At 34.0% G+C, this 23154-nt stretch overlaps 2 protein-coding genes across 4 annotated transcripts in view; one reads left to right on the top strand and one right to left on the bottom strand.

Moving 5' to 3' along the window:
- The window catches only part of LOC138319196 (ATP-binding cassette sub-family G member 5-like), a 35271-nt gene extending 33678 nt beyond the window's left edge, over positions 1–1593 (bottom strand). For all 3 annotated transcript variants that reach the window (XM_069262174.1, XM_069262173.1, XM_069262175.1), the window contains exon 1: positions 1438–1593. The gene's annotated coding sequence lies outside the window, so the exon portion shown is untranslated. The remainder of the gene's footprint in view (positions 1–1437) is intronic.
- A 95-nt stretch (positions 1594–1688) lies between these two features.
- Positions 1689–21683, top strand: LOC138319195 (ATP-binding cassette sub-family G member 8-like). The gene is made up of 10 exons (XM_069262171.1): positions 1689–2060; positions 3896–4131; positions 5563–5695; positions 6079–6202; positions 6362–6507; positions 8852–9092; positions 9343–9542; positions 15726–15802; positions 17315–17582; positions 17809–21683. Exons 1-10 carry the CDS (start codon positions 1775–1777, stop codon positions 18072–18074), a joined length of 1977 nt encoding a protein of 658 aa, XP_069118272.1. The 5' UTR covers positions 1689–1774; the 3' UTR covers positions 18075–21683.
- Positions 21684–23154: the final 1471 nt, after the last annotated feature.

The following is a 23154-nucleotide window of genomic DNA, read 5'->3' as shown; positions in this document are numbered from 1 at the left end:
TGATAGACCTTTTGCTGTCGTTAAGCCAAAAGCTTGTTATACCAAAACCAAAATCGAGAGCCCCCTAGAAGAAATGATTAAGGTGAATTTCATACCATTCACTCAATCCAGATGATTTGTCATTAACAGATGCAGATATTAGAAGCCATGGAAGTATTTTTTATATCGTTTTATTAGGCGCAAGGACATTCACATTCTCAACCCTTTTCTTTAATGAATATAAGTTTTATTCTTTATTTGTGTTTTGATATGCCTGGACATTGGACCATAAACATAATGTATCATAATATCAAGTAAGTGAACCTTGTGATTAATCAGTGATAATATTCAAACCCCATGACTTATGTCACTTAGTAATAGAGACGGTGTGTTCGTGTTGTAATTAACACAGTGGTCCTGCTAAATGTAACTTTTCATTGATCATCGATGTATCTTCCCCACCAAAGCTGTAAAACTCGATGTCGTATCAACATGAATATTTCAATGTTTTACTGCAAAGTTAATGTTGGCATTGGAAGGCGTGTCTTCACTAAAATGGCTTGGAAACTGTTCAAATAAACGGTACAAAATATTGCTTTTTATATGGCACTCAGCCAGATCGGGTTTTATTGGAACATTTAAATCAATTCCATAAAGATATCGGTCCTATAAGCATTGTGCCCCCTAAATGACTATACTCCTGGTCTCATCACACGGCGGTTAGTCTAACCAAATGAGTGACATAGAAAATTTATCAATTGAAAACAATATACTAAATTATATCTACCATACCGTCAAACAGAATTACCTGACTGGATTGCATGCATTTCCATAAATATGTGTTTTATCGACATTCTAAAAGAGTCATCATATATAGAAAATAAAACGCTTGTTATAAGCAGTGATACAGTGGGCATTGTTCCATTTATGGCATGAGTATAACAGACAAACGCGTAAATCATTTGTTTTTACCTGTCGATACTAACCCTCTTATTACATGTTACCCTAGAGATTCCCCTTCTGAGATAAGTAGGATTCCGTATCAGCTATAAAATCAACCTGTCTAGGCGATAAGTCAGGTCTATAGGCACACATACAACGCTCCTGTATATTGATGGCCTTCCTATTTTAGAAGCCTCAGATACATCGAAAGGCTTTCCACAAAATGAAGTCCTTCCGGAACAGCTTGTTGGGATAATGGTGTATTGTTTCCATGTCTATCCGACCTCTGACCAAAGCATTGTTTATATGATATGATTTTGTTCTCTAAATAGATGGTAGGTCTCAGCCTCCGCATTACCTCATTAAAGTATAATGAATGTATAGGTGCAGTATCTGACTATATTTTGTCAGAACTGGATTGGTGCTTATCACAGAACATATTGAAGCTTTTCATTAATGGCTTTCCATGTGTACATAGTCATTTTGACAAAATAGAAGTTATTATACTGTACTTACGATTGGTATGTCTGGTATCATTCCACTGTCTCTGGTTGTCGCCCTTGTTTATGTTTGAGGTTAAAACAACCGGACTTTTATCATATATGTAACTACTGGTATTATACCGTAATGTCTCGCTTTCTATCACACAGGACAGTGTCTCCCTCGGATGGACCTCGGACACCGATATCTCGGCTACCGGTTTCTAGATGATAATGACAAAATCAACATATGTATCACTCAAGTTGTGTAACGTCTGCTCGTCCACTGAGCGAGTCATATCAGCCTGACAATGTTATGACTACGGCTATGTAAAAGGAAGTAACTCTATTGTGTTTCAAAACTATTTTACATCATGACGATGTCGAACTACGGCGGCTCCACCACGATGATTGAGGATATTGATGTAGAAGCGAATGTGTATGCAATAGACTTCAGTTTTAATCAGCGCCCCTCGGTTGATATAGGGGTGGAAAACCTCAACTATACAGTTAACCCAAAGAATATGTCAGCTTGGCAGCGAATATCTGCACTTCAGTTTCCTTGGGAATGGACCAACGATTCCGAACCGAGGACAGTACTCAAGAATGTGTCCTTCTCTGTAACCAGTGGAAAGATGCTGGCGGTCTTAGGAAGTTCAGGTAACATGAAGACATTTGCATCGACCAACTATTGGCAAAAGTGTTAATCGTTAATCAAGGGTGTTAAAGAAGAATACGTATTTACATAGTTTATAAACAATTTTTTAACTAATAAAACATCTTATACAAAATCAAAATTCAGTGAACCTTCTAACAAAACATCTATTGTCCACTTCCTATGATAAGTAAAACTGTAGGTACATAATTATAAAGGAGGTGTAGTATGCACGTATATAGCGTTACAGTGTAGTACTGTAGGTAGTCCATGCTGGCTACGGCTTCCGCTGCAAAACGATCAAATTATCTGATTATGGCGTAAAAATGAATATTTACAGAGCAGTGGAAAGTCTGTATGCTTAACAGGTAAATTATAATGATAAATTCCATGTAAAAAAAAAATACCATTCCAAAGAATACCATTCCAAATGTAGAAATGAGGGATAGTGGTTTCTCCATGGAAGGGAAATATTTATTTTAAAAAGTAGATTAAATTAATAGAGAATCACCGGTATATAAACTTATGGAGGCTGCCAAGTGAACAGTAAACCGAGAATATAGAATTAGTGAGATGCAGAAATTTGCTCAGAAATTTGCATTGAGCACGTAATATAAGTTGATTTACATGTACTTGGGATCGAATTTAACATCGGGAGTCGATCACTTTATGTTATATTGAAGACCGATCCATATAAACAACGCCGTCCACAAACCTTCGACATCCAAAATATCAACACCACAAACCTTCGACATCCAAAATATCAACTCCACAAACCTTCGACATCCAAAATATCAACTCCACAAACGGGTTCTTTATTTCATGCCGGTAGAGGAACAAAAAGAAATTAATTACCATATAAATGTTAAAACTTGAGCAATAATACGGTAAATATGCAATTACTGAACATATTTATAAAGTTAAGCCTGTGACAATGTAACATATACTGTGCCATATAACGCCCCGATCTAATTGATAATCACATCTATATCACTTATCGTGATAACATATCCACATTAATGGGTTAGATGTCTATAGAGACAGTGGCAAGGTGTGTTGTTATCAATGATCCTATCTAATTGTGTCTGGTAAGGCTAGCGCCCACTTATATATATAGTTATAGTGTTACTAGATCATTTATATTTCTGAGTTTGACATTTCTGGTTAACAGTACTTTATGCGTAATTTTCGTTCACCTATGCGAATGTTTTAGTTTTGAATATGTGGTGATTTTATTTTTTAAAATCAATATGCATGGTTTATAATTATAAAATGAATAAAATAACGATAATAAATATAACATATATATAGAAAGAAGGCTTTTATGGAATCAATGTTAAGCACATTTAGTTTTTTCTTTCTGTTGTATATTAAATTCTGCAATACACTTATTAATTTGATTGAAGTTTTACTTTCTACTTTTTAACAATCGCTGTGTATTATGAACAGTCTGCGACAAACATAACACGGATATCGTACTACTCTCCAATTTACAAATGTAAAACACAGCCCGATAAAATCATCGGACCTCGGATGAAGTGACACATGCACTTGTAAGCACATAATGGTTGTAAAACGACATAGAAATATTAAGAGACTTTACAAAAACTTAATGATGATCGGTATTTATTTAAGCCAGTTTAACCATGAATCAAGTGTTCAAATACCAGATATGTACGTTCTGTTTAAAAACCAAACAAACAAACACCGAATGATTATAACTTGGTGTATGCTTAACTTCATATCTAATGTACCTGTCTGAAAACATAATTAAAAACGATTGTTTTCATGAATATGAACAAAACCAATGCTGTTGTTTTAGACTTACTTTCACTTACAGGTAGCGGTAAGACCAGTTTATTGGACGTGCTCGCTGGAAGAAATGATGGTGGTGAGGTCAAGGGAGAAATATACCTCAATGACGTAGCACGCACTAATTCTATGATCCGCTCTTGTTCTGCTTACGTCAGACAAGACGATCGCCTTTTGGCGCATTTGACTGTGAAAGAAACACTTATGTTTGTTGCTCAATTGAAATTACCCACCACCATGACAATGAAACAAGTTGAAAAAAGGGTAAGAGCTCTCTTTTGTACTTTATATTGATGTTATTGTTAAGTATAGTGTATTGGCAAAGGCACGAAGTAGATACGAAATATCAGTAGAGGAAAAGTTAATATTATGGATGAACCAATTTTTGAACGGAATATTTATGAAATAATAAATAATTATTTATGTTGGTATCACTTACCATTGATATATACATGAGTGTTTATCAGAACGTGCAAATACAGTGCTCAAATATCTATCTAAACTTAACAGTTATGGACAATCAATGACTTGCAATCGAAATATCGCTGATTATACTGGCATTGGTCAAATACTGATATTTACGTGGATATTGTATATTCTATATGATGGAAATATGCAAAAGTCAGAGAGCGAATTTTTGTCATTGAAATACTGAAATGCTATAAATCAAAATTAACTTCACTATATTATAATTATCACAAAATATTGATACATTGGTAACATAATTTGACATACTTATATTGAAACGACATGTAGATATATCACATATTTGATACTAATCGAGCAATTGCATACAGATTATCGCAGTTATTGTCAATTATTTTACCAATTTTTAAAAGTGTAGTTTTACGTCCGAAATAACATCACACCTCCTGCAGTAAAAATCAGCTATGACGTCAGCCCTTTGTGATGGCAGAGCGGCCTCGATCCTGTGTCTTTAGAACTTGTAAATATTGTAGTAGTATAGTTATGTGCTAGGCATGTTGTTCTCCTTGGGGATTGGGTTCTATATTGGTGGAGGAAGATTAAGGACCCTGTTCCTGGAGTGCTGATACACGCTAGTCAGTCTATACACAAAATACATCATGGATAATACCGTAACCTGGCTGCCAGTTCTCATTGACCAATTGTCCAACATTCGTCGATAACGGCGGGAATTCCATTGCTCTTTAGACAGAGTTCTTTCGAATATAAACAGGGATAGGTTTATAATCATTTTATTTTTAGACTGTACCCTTTACAAATGATAGTGTAATGACAAACGGTCTAATTATTTCCAGACATGAACCTGTAAAAATAACAAAAACAAGTGTAGACATGATTAATTTCCTGAGTTGAAATATTCGAATGAAGAGAACAGTAAATGGTTTCTAAAATCGGCAAACAACGACCGATTATGTTCTTTTGTTCTGTAGAAATGTATCATGATTGTTGGTTTCAATTTTCAAGCACCGTTACAGGTGCAAATAGTAGAAAAAAACCAGTTGATTATGCTCTACTGCGCAGTAAAAGATAAATGCTATTTTGTGCAGTATGAAGTACGGTATCCGGTAAATGGTATATACAATACTGTAAATCATGCAAAAACATATAATTTTATAAAGTCTTAACTGAATGATATTTACTAATTGACAAACACATCTAACATTGAAGTCTGTCATTACTTTAATAATGAGAGTTGATATTGTATTACAGGTTGACATGGTAATCTCGGAACTTGGATTACGTCACGTGTCAGATACCAAAGTTGGAAACGCTGAAAGTCGAGGAGTATCGGGAGGCGAGAGGAGACGAGTTAGTATAGGAGTACAGCTTCTTCTAGATCCAAGTAGGTATACATAGTTACACAACAATGATGCCATTCTTTCTGTCAACTCCTTTTTTGTCTACATCAACATAAATCTATTGACGTTAATTATCAAAGAAAGTGTCACACAGCTTGAGTTTGGTGGCAAACAGCAGCTCAAATGATATCCGTGTAACACTTTTATGTCGACATGATGATATAACATGCACAACTAAACATTAATGAAATCGCATATATTATGTGCATATCTTTTGTTATAAACTAATTGTAAATCGCCATGTGAACAATCTAGATTTTAGGACAATGAAGTAGTAAATACTGCAAATCGCACTTTTTGCTTCATGTCTTCGTATTTATAATGGATTAAGATAAAACGTTAAAGTTCACTATTGTTTTCTCGTTAGGTATTTTGTTCTTAGACGAGCCAACATCGGGTTTGGATGCTTTCACAGCTCACCACCTTGTGGAGACACTGTCGAAATTGGCGCGAAACAATCGGACTGTGCTTATGTCGATTCATCAACCGAGGTACAGTATAATTGAATATCATAACATAAAAGTAAAAACGCCCGGACTTTTAAATATGCCAGCAAGTCATTTACCCTACAGTGACCCTTTTTATGTAGACCATACTATGCAAAAATCAGTTTTGAAATATGATTAGAATTCAATATGTTTGATTTTCAGGTCAGACATTTTTGAGTTATTTGACCTGATGATGATAATGACGGGTGGACGACAGGTGTACTTCGGAGAGGCAAACAAGATGGTCGATTATTTCACAGAAAAAGGATTCCCCTGCCCCGACCTCACTAACCCCTGCGACTATTACGGTTAGTAAGGCACTGTGAACGTGTATGATGGAAATAAGAAATGAAAACTAAGAAAACCCAGTGAAATTAGAGAAGTATATAATCTGCTCCTAATGCCAGTCAGATTATACCTGTTATGAGTGCCTACAGTTATAGATGGTATCTTGCTATTACTCTATCATTAATCTTTACCAGACAGTATTAATAGCAGCGGAGAAGCTTACGGCCACAAGTTGTAATCATACGAGTACAATTTGGATATATTGCTCCGAACGCATGCATCCTGTTTCACTGTAGTGTAATCTCTGTATGTGTTACCTTTGCCGGTCACATGATCTTTGAGACCATGATATACATTATTTATAATTGTTTCGTTAGGTCATTCAATATAACAGTGCGTATTGGCTATAACAGGTGTAAATCTCATTACCTGAATTGACCCCAAAATATAGATATTGCTACTGTACTAAAGCTTCCTTCTTGAAATACCAGACAAAAGATAATATTATTATTCATATCTCGAATATATGTATATTATTTATTTCAAACAAATCCAACTATTTTTACGGCAAATCATCACACTGTAAAGGTAAAAAAACTCAACTGATTGATTTTACATGTATGCATGATTTACCTCTTTTTCAAAAAGTCTTTGCTTCGACCAAAGACAGAATTCTAGAATATACAACTAAACACAGAAACAGGTGGACCCTGACTTCTCCGAAACAAAATGAAAACCAGATCGAGTTAGACTTACTTGCTCCGATGCCCTTTAGTGCATCGCCAAGGTGTTCAGTATACTGTTTCTACGGCTAATTAGTCATGAATGAATGGTTAAATGAATAAGTAATTAAAGTTACAGAGATGTGGAGTCTCTATTGTCACTGACGCGTTATCAATTCTATCCAAATGGGAGACATCATGGTTTAACACGTTAGTAATTATTTTCCAATTTGTTGAATTTTAATTGTTTTCGTGGTTTCCAATGCCAATCAAACAGACGCGTAGTCAGCCACCGGCTCTCACACTCATCAACAAGGGGATTGTATTTGAATGTGGTCATCACATCAGCGGCAATCTTCTCTCACTACAATCGCCTTTACTCTATTAACCGATTGAAACTTCACAAATTGGCTTGTTCTCAAATTATCAATATTAATTTTTGATTAATAGCAATCAGCATACTGCTAAATGATTCGAAATATCATTTCCTGAAAATTGTGTAGCTCTTTTAAAACTTACAAAATATTTAAAGATATGGGTTCTGCTTTAAGCTGCAACAATGAATATAACTATGTAACAGTGCATGCATAAAAATGGTACTAATATACTTAATGGACGTAAAACCGCACGCGCGTAAATTGTTGATGAAAACACCTCTTTGCCTATGGTTTTCATGCTTATTCCGAAAACAGAAAAGAGAATATAACTGTTGACTTACATGTATGGAATAATTGTAAACATTTTGCAATGACCTTTTTAGCAGGAAAAACGCAAACAACAGTGTAAAGGAAAGCCATCGAGTGACATACTGTACATATCTGTGCTGAAAATTTTAAACGTAAAACATACTTATCTTTTTTATATAAAATATTGGTTAGTTAAATCTAGAAAATATATAAAAACAAAGAAATGTTTTCATGTATAACTGCAATTATAATTCGAATAATTGTAACCCTGGTCAATACTAACCGCAATATATCGCTCGGCTAGAGAGAACTTTTCTTTAGCTCTAACGGTTGATCGTTAGGCTAGTAACTTAGAGGTCCCGAGATCCTTGGCAGAGGCAGTCATTAAAATTTATTATAATTCGTATACCCTATTACATAATTAACTAAAAATTTGGAAGCTCCAAACAAAAAAAGAGAGAGAAAAAAAAAACACTAACAAAGGAGATGGCGTTATATCCCAACAAATCATGGCTACTCAGTTCAACATAAAGTCGATTATTTGCGTAAACCGAAGCGGATTATATATTTCATTCATACAGGCCGGTACACGTGCGGAATCGATGTCCTAACAATTTTCAAACTAGTTTTGGTCAAATATTGTCATAGGGAGTGAGTTTTTGTTGTATTTCTACAATCCATTTTGACGATCGGCTTTAATAATCTTTTGTCAGACTTAACTTATATAAATAAGGGCATGCTAGTGCCTAATTTCTGTCTCTGGTCTCAGATCACTGTGATAAAACAAATAAATTTAAAGCGTGCTTATATTGGTTAGTGGTGAAGGAAAGTAAGCATTTGTAATGACGTGTGTTCTAATCGCTTTTATAGTTTTATTGCTCATGATTAATGTTTCCTCCATTGTCAAATGACTTTTACAAAATGTTTTAAGTAGAGGTTATTTTTTATCATTCTAGTGGACCTAGCCACAATCGACTGTACCTCTGACGTCACAGAGACTGAGAGTACCGACACTGTCAACACACTTATCCAAAGGTACGAGACCAGCCGCCTCGCCTCGAGCACGGAGCGTGGGATGAGCCTCGACTCCGATGGAACCGGAGTTGTCTCCCCAGACGAACCCTACCCCGTGATGAAGATGTTTGACAACCTAGAACATAGTCCTGGCCCATTCCGACAGTTTTCTGTACTCTACAGGTAAGACACAGAAAAATGAAACATAGAAATGGTAAAACTAACCTGTCTTAATGAATGTTTTTTTTTCTTCATATTTTTACAGAGATTTGTAATGGTCAGGTAACACAGGTAACGTTAATGGATGTGCGATTACATAAAATATTAATGAAATTAGACCTTAAACCAGCATTAATGACAATTACATGAACAGAACATTTTAATAATGATAATTACAAATGAAATGTTTTCAGCATGTGGTGTAATGTTTCAGACGGTGTACACGGAACTTGGTGGAGGATTACCTGTTTCTGACGGCCCAGTTTATCCAGGCGCTGTCTATGTCGGTGGTGGTGGGACTTGTCTACTTCAAACTGGGACTAGACCAGAACACAGTCCGTGATTGGTTCGGTCTCATGTACATCATTGGCGCTATGTACCCGTATCTGGTCATCCTTGACCTCATCGCTCAATGTGAGTACAAATTCAATATACAATTTACAATCTCACATACATCATCGGGGTATTGTACCGAATCTGGTCACTCTCTTACAATCTTTATATATAAGGAACAACCTGCCTTCATGATGGATTTATGGTCCTCTAATTGTCCATGAATTGCAGACAAATTGAATACTCGATTAGCGCATTATGATTAATTTGTCTGTAATTCTAGGAGATTTATAGGACAAATTTCCGTTTTATGTTATATGTTTTATTCAACCTGTAATGTACACTGTTATCGCTATCACCTATTTAAATTTCCCGCTGCCCGTCAATGGAGCCTCATCTTGTGACGTCATAAGAAACATAAAATCACCAGAACAATTCCAACATTTTGATAAATATATTCCATCTTGAGAATGTTCAACATTTTAAAATCATAACTACAAATATTGTTGCAAATAACATGAAACAATGATTTTTTCCTCCTGATGTTGAATAGCTCGTTGATGAGGTGATTTGGCCCGAGTTAGCCAAACTAAAATGTTAATGAAGAATCCGGGAGTAACTGTGTTAGTAGAGAGGAGATTAATCTGTGTGTATGTACCGAATCGCTGCTTAAGCTAACATGTTTGCAAACCTGAGAAAAGCGTTAATGTGAAATTCGTCGTTTCCAAAACAAAAAAAAAAAACACGTCAGACGGCAATTTCTTTGTGACGTCACCACGTCATAACGTATTGACGTCAGTCAGAACGACGTCAGGAAACATGTTATATATAACACTACGCCAAAGGGAGTTACATGTAATAGAGAATTATGATCTCATAATTTCATTTTTGTTTGGTAAGTGTATACAATGTGTAGTGTCAGTCCTTCGGGCAGATTGAAATACATCAATATAAACTGGTTTTATTCCATAAAAAATTGAAAATGAGTAAGAGTGTACTAACACAAGGAAATTGTGATAAAACGAGTAGTGCTAAAATTGACTTTGAACTGAAAATACGTTTACTCAAAAGACTCTTTGTTAAATATATGTCTAAGACATCACCATAGCTAGTATTCATATTGTTAATATTATCAATGTATATAATTAGAGTCCGGAAGTCCAGCTTCACTGTACATGTCAACATTGATCAATTCTTTGTCGTATAGGCATACCAACTCAGCTAACCTGTCCATTATATTACGTAATAGGATTATCATATTAGTCCACTGGTCATCTTCAGATTGCCTCAGTCTTATTTAACACCTATAGATAAGCGACATCTGTCAATCACAATTCTAGAATTTCATTGTTTGTATATGTATTTAACCATGCTATGTTTTATTTCGTGTTAGTTAGGTCCCAGACTTTGTACGGAACACAACGGCTACATTCTGGACACTCCAGAATAGTCTAAACAATAGGCATCATTATACATTTATAACATATCACACTGTGGAAACTGGAGTCTAAACAATAGGCATCATTATACAGTAATAACATATAACACTGTAGAAACTGGAGTCTAAACAATAGGCATCATTATACAGTAATAACATATAACACTGTAGAAACTGGAGTCTAAACAATAGGCATCATTATACAGTAATAACATATAACACTGTAGAAACTGGAGTCTAAACAATAGGCATCATTATACAGTAATAACATATAACACTGTAGAAACTGGAGTCTAAACAATAGGCATCATTATACAGTAATAACATATAACACTGTAGAAACTGGAGTCTAAACAATAGGCATCATTATACAGTAATAACATATAACACTGTAGAAACTGGAATCTAAACAATAGGCATCATTATACAGTAATAACATATAACACTGTAGAAACTGGAATCTAAACAATAGGCATCATTATACAGTAATAACATATAACACTGTGGAAACTGGAGTCTAAACAATAGGCATCATTATACAGTAATAACATATAACACTGTGGAAACTGGAATCTAAACAATAGGCATCATTATACAGTAATAACATATAACACTGTAGAAACTGGAGTCTAAACAATAGGCATCATTATACAGTAATAACATATAACACTGTGGAAACTGGAGTCTAAACAATAGGCATCATTATACAGTAATAACCTATAAACTGTGGAAACTGGAGTCTAAACAATAGGCATCATTATACAGTAATAACATATAATCACTGTGGAAACTGGAGTCTAAACAATAGGCATCATTATACAGTAATAACATATAACACTGTGGAAACTGAAGTCTAAACAATAGGCATCATTATACATTAATAACATATAATACTGTGGAAACTGGAGTCTAAACAATAGGCATCATTATACATTAATAACGTATAATACTGTGGAAACTGGAGTCTAAACAATAGGCATCATTATACAGTAATAACATATAACACTGTGGAAACTGGAGTCTAAACAATAGGCATCATTATACATTAATAACATATAATACTGTGGAAACTGGAGTCTAAACAATAGGCATCATTATACAGTAATAACATATAACACTGTGGAAACTGGAGTCTAAACAATAGGCATCATTATACAGTAATAACATATAACACTGTGGAAACTGGAGTCTAAACAATAGGCATCATTATACAGTAATAACATATAACACTGTAGAAACTGGAGTCTAAACAATAGGCATCATTATACAGTAATAACATATAACACTGTAGAAACTGGAGTCTAAACAATAGGCATCATTATACAGTAATAACATATAACACTGTAGAAACTGGAGTCTAAACAATAGGCATCATTATACAGTATAACATATAACACTGTGGAAACTGGAGTCTAAACAATAGGCATCATTATACAGTAATAACATATAACACTGTAGAAACTGAGTCTAAACAATAGGCATCATTATACAGTAATAACATATAACACTGTGGAAACTGGAGTCTAAACAATAGGCATCATTATACATGAATAACATATAATACTGTGGAAACTGGAGTCTAAACAATAGGCATCATTATACATAATAACATATAAACTGTGGAAACTGGAGTCTAAACAATAGGCATCATTATACAGTAATAACATATAACACTGTGGAAACTGGAGTCTAAACAATAGGCATCATTATACATAATAACTATAAACTGTGAAACTGAGTCTAAACAATAGGCATCATTATACATAATAACTATAAACTGTGGAAACTGGAGTCTAAACAATAGGCATCATTATACAGTAATAACATATAACACTGTGGAAACTGGAGTCTAAACAATAGGCATCATTATACAGTAATAACATATAACACTGTAGAAACTGGAGTCTAAACAATAGGCATCATTATACATTAATAACATATAACACTGTGGAAACTGGAGTCTAAACAATAGGCATCATTATACAGTAATAACATATATCACTATGGAAACTGGAGTCTAAACAATAGGCATCATTATACAGTAATAACATATAACACTGTAGAAACTGGAATCTAAACAATAGGCATCATTATACAGTAATAACATATAACACTGTAGAAACTGGAGTCTAAACAATAGGCATCATTATACAGTAATAACATATAACACTGTAGAAAATGGAATCTAAACAATAGGCATCATTATACAGTAATAACATATAACACTGTAGAAACTGGAGTCTAAACAATAGGCATCATTATACAGTAATAACATATAACACTGTAGAAACTGGAGTCTAAACAATAGGCATCATTATACATTTATAACATATAACACTGTAGAAACTGGAGTCTAAACAATAGGCATCATTATACAGTAATAACATATAACACTGTAGAAACTGGAGTCTAAACAATAGGCATCATTATACAGTAATAACATATAACACTGTAGAAACTGGAGTCTAAACAATAGGCATCATTATACAGTAATAACATATAACACTGTAGAAACTGGAATCTAAACAATAGGCATCATTATACAGTAATAACATATAACACTGTAGAAACTGGAATCTAAACAATAGGCATCATTATACAGTAATAACATATAACACTGTAGAAACTGGAGTCTAAACAATAGGCATCATTATACAGTAATAACATATAACACTGTAGAAACTGGAATCTAAACAATAGGCATCATTATACAGTAATAACATATAACACTGTAGAAACTGGAGTCTAAACAATAGGCATCATTATACAGTAATAACATATAACACTGTGAAACTGAATCTAAACAATAGGCATCATTAACATAAAACATATACTGTAGAAACTGGAGTCTAAACAATAGGCATCATTATACAGTAATAACATATAACACTGTAGAAACTGGAGTCTAAACAATAGGCATCATTATACAGTAATAACATATAACACTGTGGAAACTGGAGTCTAATCAAAGTCTAAACAATAGGCATCATTATACAGTAATAACATATAACACTGTGGAAACTGGAGTCTAAACAATAGGCATCATTATACAGTAATAACGTATAACACTGTGGAAACTGGAGTCTAAACAATAGGCATCATTATACAGTAATAACATATAACACTGTGGAAACTGGAGTCTAAACAATAGGCATCATTATACATAATAACCTATACACTATGGAAACTGGAGTCTAAACAATAGGCATCTTTATACAGTAATAACATATAACACTGTGGAAACTGGAGTCTAAACAATAGGCATCATTATACAGTAATAACATATAACACTGTGGAAACTGGAGTCTAAACAATAGGCATCATTATACAGTAATAACATATAACACTGTGGAAACTGGAGTCTAAACAATAGGCATCATTATACAGTAATAACATATAACACTGTGGAAACTGGAGTCTAAACAATAGGCATCATTATACAGTAATAACATATAACACTGTGGAAACTGGAGTCTAAACAATAGGCATCATTATACAGTAATAACATATAACACTGTGGAAACTGGAGTCTAAACAATAGGCATCATTATACAGTAATAACATATAACACTGTGGAAACTGGAGTCTAAACAATAGGCATCATTATACAGTAATAACATATAACACTGTGGAAACTGGAGTCTAAACAATAGGCATCATTATACAGTAATAACATATAACACTGTGGAAACTGGAGTCTAAACAATAGGCATCATTATACAGTAATAACATATAACACTGTGGAAACTGGAGTCTAAACAATAGGCATCATTATACAGTAATAACATATAACACTGTGGAAACTGAAGTCTAAACAATAGGCATCATTATACAGTAATAACCTATATCACTATGGAAACTGGAGTCTAAACAATAGGCATCATTATACATTAATAACATATAATACTGTGGAAACTGGAGTCTAAACAATAGGCATCATAATACAGTAATAACCTATATCACTATGGAAACTGGAGTCTAAACAATAGGCATCATTATACAGTAATAACGTATAATACTATGTAAACTGAAGTCTAAACAATAGGCATCATTATACAGTAATAACCTATATCACTATGGAAACTGAAGTCTAAACAATAGGCATCATTATACAGTAATAACCTATATCACTATGGAAACTGGAGTCTAAACAATAGGCATCACTATACAGTAATAACATATAACACTGTGGAAACTGAAGTCTAAACAATAGGCATCATTATACAGTAATAACGTATAATACTATGCAAACTGAAGTCTAAACAATAGGCATAATTATACAGTAATAATCTATATCACTATGGAAACTGGAGTCTAAACAATAGGCATCATTATACATTAATAACATATAACACTGTGGAAACTGAAGTCTAAACAATAGGCATCATTATACAGTAATAACGTATAATACAATGTAAACTGAAGTCTAAACAATAGGCATCATTATACAGTAATAACCTATATCACTATGGAAACTGAAGTCTAAACAATAGGCATCATTATACAGTAATAACCTATATCACTATGGAAACTGGAGTCTAAACAAAACCATACTGTCTTACTACCTACAACCCTCCACCTCTACCTGACACCGCATTTCACACACTTATATACATAACAATTATTTAGCTAAGACCTGTTTAAGCTCGAGAAAGGAAAACGTTAAAATGTTGTTATCAATGGTGATGATTGGCGTTATGAATATGCGAAATGCACAGTCACTATTACTCAATTGTTCATGGCTATATCGTGTGTATTGTGACAGAGCCCTATCGATCTATCTTTGTATGTTATGATATAAATATGCATCAACTATTTCCTTACAGATCACAACGAAAGACACTACCTTTATTACGAAATGGAAGACGGACTTTATGGACCCACGCCTTATTACTTTGCTAAGGTGACGTATATATTCTTTATCAAAAGTTCTCGAAAATCAAATAGATAGAACAAAATTGCTAGATTGTATTCATTAAATATTAAAACACTGTACAGTAAATTACCGTGTAAATCAGCACTTAACTGCTTAGTTATCTATCTAAATAAATGGAACAAATGTGTCATGAAAAAATGAATGTATTTTAAATACACTTAATATATCAGATTTATTGCAATAAGTTGCAATAATGTATATATGAGACGACCGATCATTTATATACCTGCTTCATTACTTGGGCCATTCAATTTCCGCACTTTTGAATCCAAGTTGAATTTCTACGTCTTCCATACAATAAAGATTTCGATGAAACATACCCGTTTTTTATGAATTTTAGATGCTAACATATTCCGATACTTTTAAAGTGGAAAACACGTGTCCTAGACATACCGTTATTACCTTAATATTAGGAGACTTCTGTGTCTGTGTGATAGCTCCTCCCTGTAAAGTGGCGTCTTTGGGGCGGTTAGGCTCGTGACAGACAACCAAATATGGATGTAGCTCAATTAACTGTAAATACGACAAAAGTTCGTTTAACATCAACAACCAAGAGTACGTGCGGGTAGGAATCGAATTATTTGTAAACGTTGTAACCTCCTGTCTATGGAGAATTGTTCATTATGCTCCACATAAAAAGCAAAGTCATACATAAACTGAAATAGTTATCTTATTAAATTATTATCCAAAAAATATTCTTATATTTTTTCATTATTATCTAAAGATCACTACCGAAGCATATTACAAAATTCAAGATACAGTTATGGTGAAGATTCTACAGAATTACTCTCACGGGTTTGAATATGTAATAAATAAAGTATCTTACATGAGTGGCTATGTAATATGAAATTTATCAAAAAAGTTCAATAATTTGAGTTTTATTAAAGGCTCGTGGCGTATCAAATTATTAAACTAGTTTGGTCAATTTTCATATTACATAGCCACTCATGTAAGATACTCTATTTATCACTTAGCTTTTATTAATAGAAATATAGGTCAAACTTTCAATTTCGTCTATAAAATAGTAGATATCCGTCTACTGAGACAATCATGCGACGTCATATATAGATTACGACGTCAATTATATATGTGACGTCGTAAAAGTGTAATTACCCATGTGTCTCACGGTATTTATTGACATGGCCGAATGACATGGCTGGACGGGCCAGTTACACGTATGTGTCTATGTGTAATCATGACCCCTCAAATATGCCAAGTAATATATATTTAGATAACGATATTTAGGCCTTGGAATTTTGTACTTTATATCATTCCAAAATGTTTAAACTCGTTAAAACACGTGTCGTTGTTGGGATGTACGTATTAAAATCAAAAAACTACATTGAGATTTTGGCAAATTGATGAATTCAGTAAAACTAAATGGGAGACCACGCTGGCTTTTTTTTTCTTATATCTTACCCCTCACTCGATATTGATACACTGACCATGCATTAACTATTTTTCCAATGCCTTCCACAGGTTCTCAGTGAATTGCCACTCCATTCATTCTTCGTGGTTGTGTATGTGATACCAGTGTTCTTTTTGGCCGGATTCACCGTTGATGTAAAAGTGTTTTTCCAAGTGTTTGCCATAGTCTTTCTCCTGGTGTACTGCAGCAGGTCCCTGGCAATGCTCTCATCGGCACTGATGCCAACATTTACCCTCTCCTGCTTCTTCGCGCAGACTTTCTTCTCAATGTATATAATGTCCGCAGGGTTTTTCATCAACTTGGAAAATATATTTTCTGGTAAGTTTTTAAAGAAGAAATTATTTCTAAATATCAGTGAAATAACAATGATCAATATTTTGATATGACAATAAGACTGGCTTATATCCATATTTAATTACACTGTATTTCATTTATGTCAAACACGCAATGTCGATGAATTGATAGTAGAAAGCTAAATGTGTTCAGTAATATATTATTTGGGCATTGAAGTTTCACTCCAGCTAATTGACTTTTTTTATTCTAGGTTTAAAATGGGTATCCAGTATATCTTACTTAAAATGGGGATTCCAGGGCCTCTGTCTCACAGAAATACAAAACTTGACTTTTTCGTGTGGTATGGTACCCCCGGAACTGTGTATAAAGGATGGCGAGGCTGCTCTGAAACTGTACTCGCTGGAAGGAAACACGGTGCTGGACGCCTGCCTGGTGTTGTTAGGGTCTATAGCGGTGTACCTGTTTATTTATTATCTCGGTATGAAGTTCGTCAAACAGAAACCTCACCAGATGTGATTCTGGCTTTGATGGTAGACACAAATTACATTGATTTGAAATCCAATTTTAAACAAAATCAAATTTGACCTTTTCCCGCATCGGGAATTTGCTTCCTCTTTAAGCTGTTTTAATGATATGCACAAGCAGTAGACAAAGGACGAACACAACAAACGATAGACAAAGGACGAACACAACAAACGATAGACAAAGGACGAACACAACAAACGATAGACAAAGGACGAACACAACAAACGAGAACTCATTTTCTTAGCGTCCAAGAAGGAGAACACATGGAATATGATTAAAGATATGTCTGATAGACCAGAGAACGAAACCTTGTCTGATTCTAAAAGATACAATGATTTCATAAGGATGAAGATGATAATGATTTCATAAGGAGGAAGATGATAATGACAGAGTGTTTCAATGTTTCCATGCCAACAGTGTAAACGATAGGCAATTTGCTGTGATGCATTCTTTGTGAATGGAACTTAATGTGATGGTACTTTTTAAAATTTCAACGTTTTCATGTCATTACTGATTCACATTCCGCTTTAACAAAACAAACGTAGCCGCCACTGGATTTGTTCCCATTTCCCATTGTTACCACTGGGTCTACCCATAATACTTTTTTAACATTGACAAAGCATTCTAGAACAGCTTTAGCTATCGGGACATTTTATATATCAACTTTTAATAACAAAATCGAGATTTACACATTCCATTTTAGTTTTAAACAATATAGTTTTGGACAGGAGCCTCTTGATCGATCTTATCCACTCATGCATAGGATTGTTATAAAGAGTTATAAATGTATTATTCTGTATATATCAATTTATATCGATTTTGGTCCATTTCATCAATGATGTTACTTATGGTATCAATATTATCGAAGCGATTAATGTTTTATCATTTTTCTTTCATTTATAAAGCAATATGAACTACACCTTTTGTCCCTATTTACCAATACATAAAAATATTATAATCATGATTTTGAATTTTGAAATATTTTAATACTTTAATCGTAAAAATGATTTGTTAATCAATTCGATGCAAGTGCAATGATATTAGTTCATTTTAAAGGCAAAAGATTGTTTATAATCGTCAAGTCAAGCTACGATTTCCGTTCAACATTCCATAATCTTACATTCCCGCTATGAACTACGAGTTTACAAAATATATTATAATGTTTTATATCAATATAATTTACCATTGTAGCACTTTTGTTGATTGTAGTGTAAAGTGCAGTCATTATGTTTAACTAAAGATTTGGAATCTATTCTACATTTCTATTTTACAGAGTTGTCTGTCCTTGTCAATAGGTATTAAGTCATGTGTTTGTGAGCGTATCAAAGATTTTTTTCCACTAAAAACGATATAATATTCGCTTACAACAATAAAGTTACACTCGACATCTGTAATAAGGAGCAGATAACTCCGTATTATAAAAGGGTTACACTTTCCAGAAAGCTTCCGATACGTCCTTGCGTTTTTAGTCTTGTTTAATTTCAAAACCAAAGAGCCCTAGCCCAGGAAGAGGGTAAGGATATAGCTGTATGCTGTGGAGATTGTTGTGAATTATTATTCGGAACAATTACAGTAAGGGATTATCTTGTCTTTGTATTTTACATACTGTTGTAAAATATCATTAATATTTCTAGCAACGTGCTAAATAGACACTAACTTTGCAATTATCTTTCACGCAATAGAATCAAATACAGCACTAGGAATTAATTTACAGAATACCATTACTACTAGTTCCGCTAAAAGTTATTCCGCCATTGTATTTTACAGAGTTATTTGCACTTGTGATTATTACGTCGTATTTTTGTGAGCATAACGTCATATTTCTACACAAAATTCAAAATTATATTTTCACTGTCAATACTGCATTCCGAATGGTGAGCGAGTGAAAATATTTTCAATGAAATATTTTCACTTATATCGGTTTTTCAAGGGAAAAATGTAATAAAGTACACTTCACTTGATTTGACAATTCGGATTTATTTGATCCTTAGTTTCAAGAGAAAATCTAGAAACTTATGATTTTTAGAGACGAATTTCATTTCATATGTATAATGTCATGTCTTTAATAATAATTCGGTTGTTGTAAATAGAACTAATTTATTATTTATGAGGATTTGAAAATGTCACATTGTATTTACCCATTTTGAGCCATTGTTAAATATTGATGCACTTAGTTTTCGTCCATTAACAAACATAGTTGTTAGCATTAACATGACTTTCTAATATCTCCTGGTTTTCTATGCATATGGATTGTGCATGAACATATGATTTATAGTATCGAAACAAGTAAACAAACATAACATTCCTTTTCATTCGGAATCGGGAAATTATTCAATTATGTGCCATTCATTGTCATGCTCTTACACACATACACTTTTAATCTCTAGTGCACATGCAACAACAATGCAATTGTATCTGAGTTTGCAATAATTTATTGTTTTCCTTGCACACACCTTTTCTTATAAAATAAATATTTATTGTCAAAATGTGTCTAAAATAGGGATAAAGTTGAATGGCTACCTTGTAGTTATGTGTATCTATGGTTATTTCATCGATACCAAATTATCGCAGTGTTGCCTTAAACCACTTCTTGCTAAGAAAATATTTAAATAATCTCTGTAATGATAGTGGCTATTCTAATTGGTTCACAGAGTGTTGATAACATCCATTGTATTTGAATAGTCGAAATGTCTCTGCGTAAACAGAACCAATGCCTTTTAACTTAAGCATATAGCAAAGTGATCAAATCAGATCATATACTTATAACTAGTTTAAAATAATACTAGTTAATTTTCTGACTTAACTGTCTTTGCACATAGCAGAGTTTTCTCCCTTGCTTGAAGGTATCGATTGTGACGTGATTATCTTGTGAACGAAACTCACGTCGTCCTGTCTGAGAATCGTGACGTTCCGTTCCCAAATAAATGACGTCACATCTTATTTAGAATATTTGATAATCGAGTCATTCACGCAAATGTTTCAGTTCAAGATATCCTGAATGGCAGATGTTTACCTCGAGCAAAATACTGGTAGTGACAAAAGATGCTTTTAGCACCAAATTACTTTATCAACGATATTCTCGCAGTTACGAAAGTTCATAAAAATAACGCTTTGTGAGGTAATCAAATACATCGCAAGCTTTCACTCTCCACGAATATTCATTAAAACAAAATGAAAAATAATCACATATAAAAACCATCAGCCCTGTGTATATACCATTATGAGTACCCCATCACAACTCCCCGTTATTTAATTACCGTCCGCCTTTATCAATTATTTTATGAATTTGCAGTTTAAACGGGAAAGTGTAGAAAAATGACGGAAAAAATCGACATTGCAATGGAGAGATGGTAACAGTAGAACGTGTGACAGACTTTATAGTGACACTGATGGCGTGCTTATATTTGATCATTGTATTACGATGAATTTTGTTGTGGGATCAAATTTAAGTCTGCGTGTTTACATACGATTTAAACAAGCATATCTGTTTGTGCCAAACACCTATGCCATTTTTTTTCTTAAAACATATCAACATTTAACTTAAGTATCATGTTATTTGTTGTGTTTATTACGAAGGTAATAAATTATATTTTGAAAGTTGTTTGTGTTGCATGTGTCTGGGGATATAAAAAGAATCCTAATTAATGTGATATGGACATTATTCAAAACCATATTGAACATGATCTAGGCGTAACACAGGTCACTTTTTATTTATTATGGCCTGGTTGAGAGGGCACTATTGCCTCATAGTATTGTTGAGGGATGGAATAGTGCCCGAGCCGAAGGCAATGGCACTATCCCATCACGAGACAATACTATGAGGCAATAGTGCCCTCTCAAACAGCAGGTCATAATGGGTTTAGTACATCACCCTCACATGCGACCCGTTTTCATGTCATCGCAACAGAATCACGTCAAGCCAGTCATGAAGCGACGCCTTGCAACGCTATCTTCATTTCCACACCACGTTGTTACATTAAAAGTGCAAGATATGAATTGTCGTAGAAATCTGTATTTCTTTAAAACGGGATTCAGCTTCATGAAGATTAAAAGTAGATCAGTAGAACATGAGTGCTCTGTAGAAATTAGCAACATTTGCTTCCATCCCCGCACACAACAGCCTGTCCGCCATCTTGACGTCTTGGTCGAAGCGCAACGTTATAATGACGTCAATTAATGATGACGTCACAATACATTCACGTTCAATATCGCGCCACTTCAATAGTGCCCGCCTGCCCGGGAACTATTGCAAATAGTACCCATGTGTGTAGCCAATCAGAATCCTGTATTCTGTCACGTGATGTACTAACTTAGTGTACATTTGATACAATTCACAACGGCCAATGTTGACAAGATTTACCAAAACGACTATGCAAGAACAAAATCTCATTTATATAATTGAACATCAAAATGCTTCATTCATTAATATTTAATTTAATTATCCGGGATAGATGACAGACAAGTTCAAAGTAGTGCAAGGAAAATATTCATTCTTCAGGAACCTAGGAACCTTTCATCGACATATGACACTTTCAAATTAACAACATAATTAAAGTTTCATGTCGTTTCATACTGAAAATATCACCAATATAATTTGGTGCAGCAATTCCCAGAATCAAAAATATTATCTCTTCACATGGCAGAAATCCTTGTCCTCTTTTACGGTGGATAATGACAAACTGATGTTTCAACATTGCGCCAAGAGTCCCTAGCACCGAAAAGTACTCGGACACAAACATAGTATATACATATGAACAGAGGACGATAGGGAGTAGGGTATAGGGATGGAAAGTTTTTTTTTATCGACCTGTCTTTTTGTGCGAAGTGAAGAAGTATGCAATAAGTCAGTTATTGCATGATTTCACATCACTCGGGACTAATTATTACATCAGAGCGAATATATATAATAACTGAAGTCTTGCTTCAATAGTATCCGTTTTAAATCAGAACTCAACATTTTTCCAGTATGTGAACACTACAGTACGCTCATAGCTCACGCCTTGTGACCGAATTGTTGGAAAGGTTGTAGTGTCCCTTCACGTTCTTCTTAATCATCTTCGTGTACTTTCAA

Source organism: Argopecten irradians, chromosome 3 (genome assembly GCF_041381155.1).
Source record: "Argopecten irradians isolate NY chromosome 3, Ai_NY, whole genome shotgun sequence".
NCBI classification, from domain to species: domain Eukaryota; kingdom Metazoa; phylum Mollusca; class Bivalvia; order Pectinida; family Pectinidae; genus Argopecten; species Argopecten irradians.
Note: the sequence above shows the minus strand (reverse complement) of the source record. Positions and strands in the feature narration are given on the sequence as shown.

Coding starts and splice junctions, on each gene's coding strand:
- LOC138319195 (XM_069262171.1), top strand. CDS start 1,775: ATGACGATGTCGAACTACGGCGGCTCCACCACGATGATTGAGGATATT. Junction 6,203..6,361: donor ATGTCGATTCATCAACCGAG/GTACAGTATAAT, acceptor TTTGATTTTCAG/GTCAGACATTTTTGAGTTAT. Junction 17,583..17,808: donor CTTGGAAAATATATTTTCTG/GTAAGTTTTTAA, acceptor TTTTTATTCTAG/GTTTAAAATGGGTATCCAGT.